Source organism: Austrofundulus limnaeus, unplaced genomic scaffold, assembly GCF_001266775.1.
Source record: "Austrofundulus limnaeus strain Quisiro unplaced genomic scaffold, Austrofundulus_limnaeus-1.0 Scaffold51, whole genome shotgun sequence".
NCBI lineage: Eukaryota > Metazoa > Chordata > Actinopteri > Cyprinodontiformes > Rivulidae > Austrofundulus > Austrofundulus limnaeus.
In genome coordinates, this window is record NW_013952453.1 from 1857130 (window position 1) to 1858702 (window position 1573).

At 44.4% G+C, this 1573-nt stretch overlaps 1 protein-coding gene across 1 annotated transcript in view; it reads right to left on the reverse strand.

Annotated features, from left to right (window-relative positions):
• The window catches only part of apcdd1l (adenomatosis polyposis coli down-regulated 1-like), a gene marked incomplete at its 3' end in the record, with an annotated part of 13982 nt that continues 12409 nt past the window's right edge, over nt 1–1573 (reverse strand). Inside the window, 1 exon segment of the mRNA XM_014008633.1 lies at nt 1–1244. Coding sequence (XP_013864087.1) covers nt 483–1244 — 762 coding nt within the window.

Below are 1573 nucleotides of genomic sequence, written 5' to 3' on the forward strand. Positions count from 1 at the left end.
CTAATGCACACATTTTTAAAGAGTAGGTTGAAATGTTCTCACCACAATGGCATTAGACCGGTGGTGACAGCAGAATATGTAGATTAAAATATATGTACAAAGTGCATTAGCTATGCTGCATCTAGATAAGTCCATAGCTTATGTTTTGATGAGGAAATGACTGAGATCCATGTAAACACTGATATTTTGTTTTGCATCAGAAAACAGGAGAGAACAGCTCTTAGATAAGAGATGGACAAATGTTAGTTAAAAAAATGTCTGATAGACAAACAGTAACTGGGCTGAATGTAATCAGTTGGAATAAATTGCAGATCTGCAGCAACGGTTTATAGGAGTTACAACAAGTCAATAAAGTGATCCTACAAATAGCCAGGAATTCAAAACAAAATATCCCGTTCATTTAAAAGTCTCATAATTTTCCTTATGAATCTCTCAGATGTGAGTCACTCGATGGTTTTAAGCTGTGAAAAAAAAAAAGGTTTTTAATGAACACCAAGCCAGCTGCAAAGTGCAGATCCAAACACCATTAACATCACATGTGCCACCCTCTCTGACCCGCTGGCTAACTGTATTTGCTTGCTGTTAAAAGCTGAGTAGGAGGGTTGTGTTTCTCCTCCACTGCAAAGCACCATGGGACTCTGAAAGGAGGTGGGCCGCCGCTGTGGTCGGTCAGGATTAGACCCGTCGGTTGGCCTCTCTCCAGTGAAAAGCAGTGGGTGTTTCCTGTGGTCCAGCTCCCGCTTGAAGAGCTCATACTCCTTATGTGGCAGCTTGATGCCCAGCACGGTGCACCCGTCTGTGGGGGTCAAGTCCTTTTCCACGCCCACCTCCCAGCCTCCTGCCAGACCGCACTTCCCTCGTTTTGTACTGTTCAGCAGCTTGACGGTGGGCTTGTCCATGGCTGTGACTCTCACCTGGGTCACCTTGAAGACGATCTCAAAGGCCCCTGGGATTTTGGAGAAGGGGTTCCCCTGAGCGTAGTGGCCCAACGCTCTCAGGGTGAAARTGGGCTGGGAGCAGGCGGCGTCGGCGTAGTGCCGGTAGATGCCTTCCCACACGTGCTGGCTGGGATCGAAGGTGAAGTCCCGAGTGAGGAARAGTATGTTGGGGCGGGTTTCGCAGCGCTGGCTGACCCAGTGGCCGGCCAGAGACAGGGGAACTGTGGGGATGGGGGGCAACACAGGGGGACGTTGCTCAGAGGAGCGGTGCACCAGAGCACACACAGGGCAGGGGTGGATGTGATGCTGCAAAATAAAGCACATAGACGATGGAAGCTGATGAATATCTTGCTTCCTTAGATAAATAATGTTTAATAAATGGCATTTTATAAAGCATTTATTGTATCATAATAAAAATGGAACTGAATTGGATTAATAATATGGACTTTATTTTCCTTTTGTGAAGTGCCAGGAGATGATTTTTGTTGTAAACGGGCCCTATGTTAAAGGAATCCATGACAAGTTGTAACATCAGACTTTATTTTATTAAATATATATTTTAACTGTAAAATAAACACTGTAAAAATACTGTAGGATGTTAAATTTTTGTCATTTTTAAACTAAAAGTTTAAAAA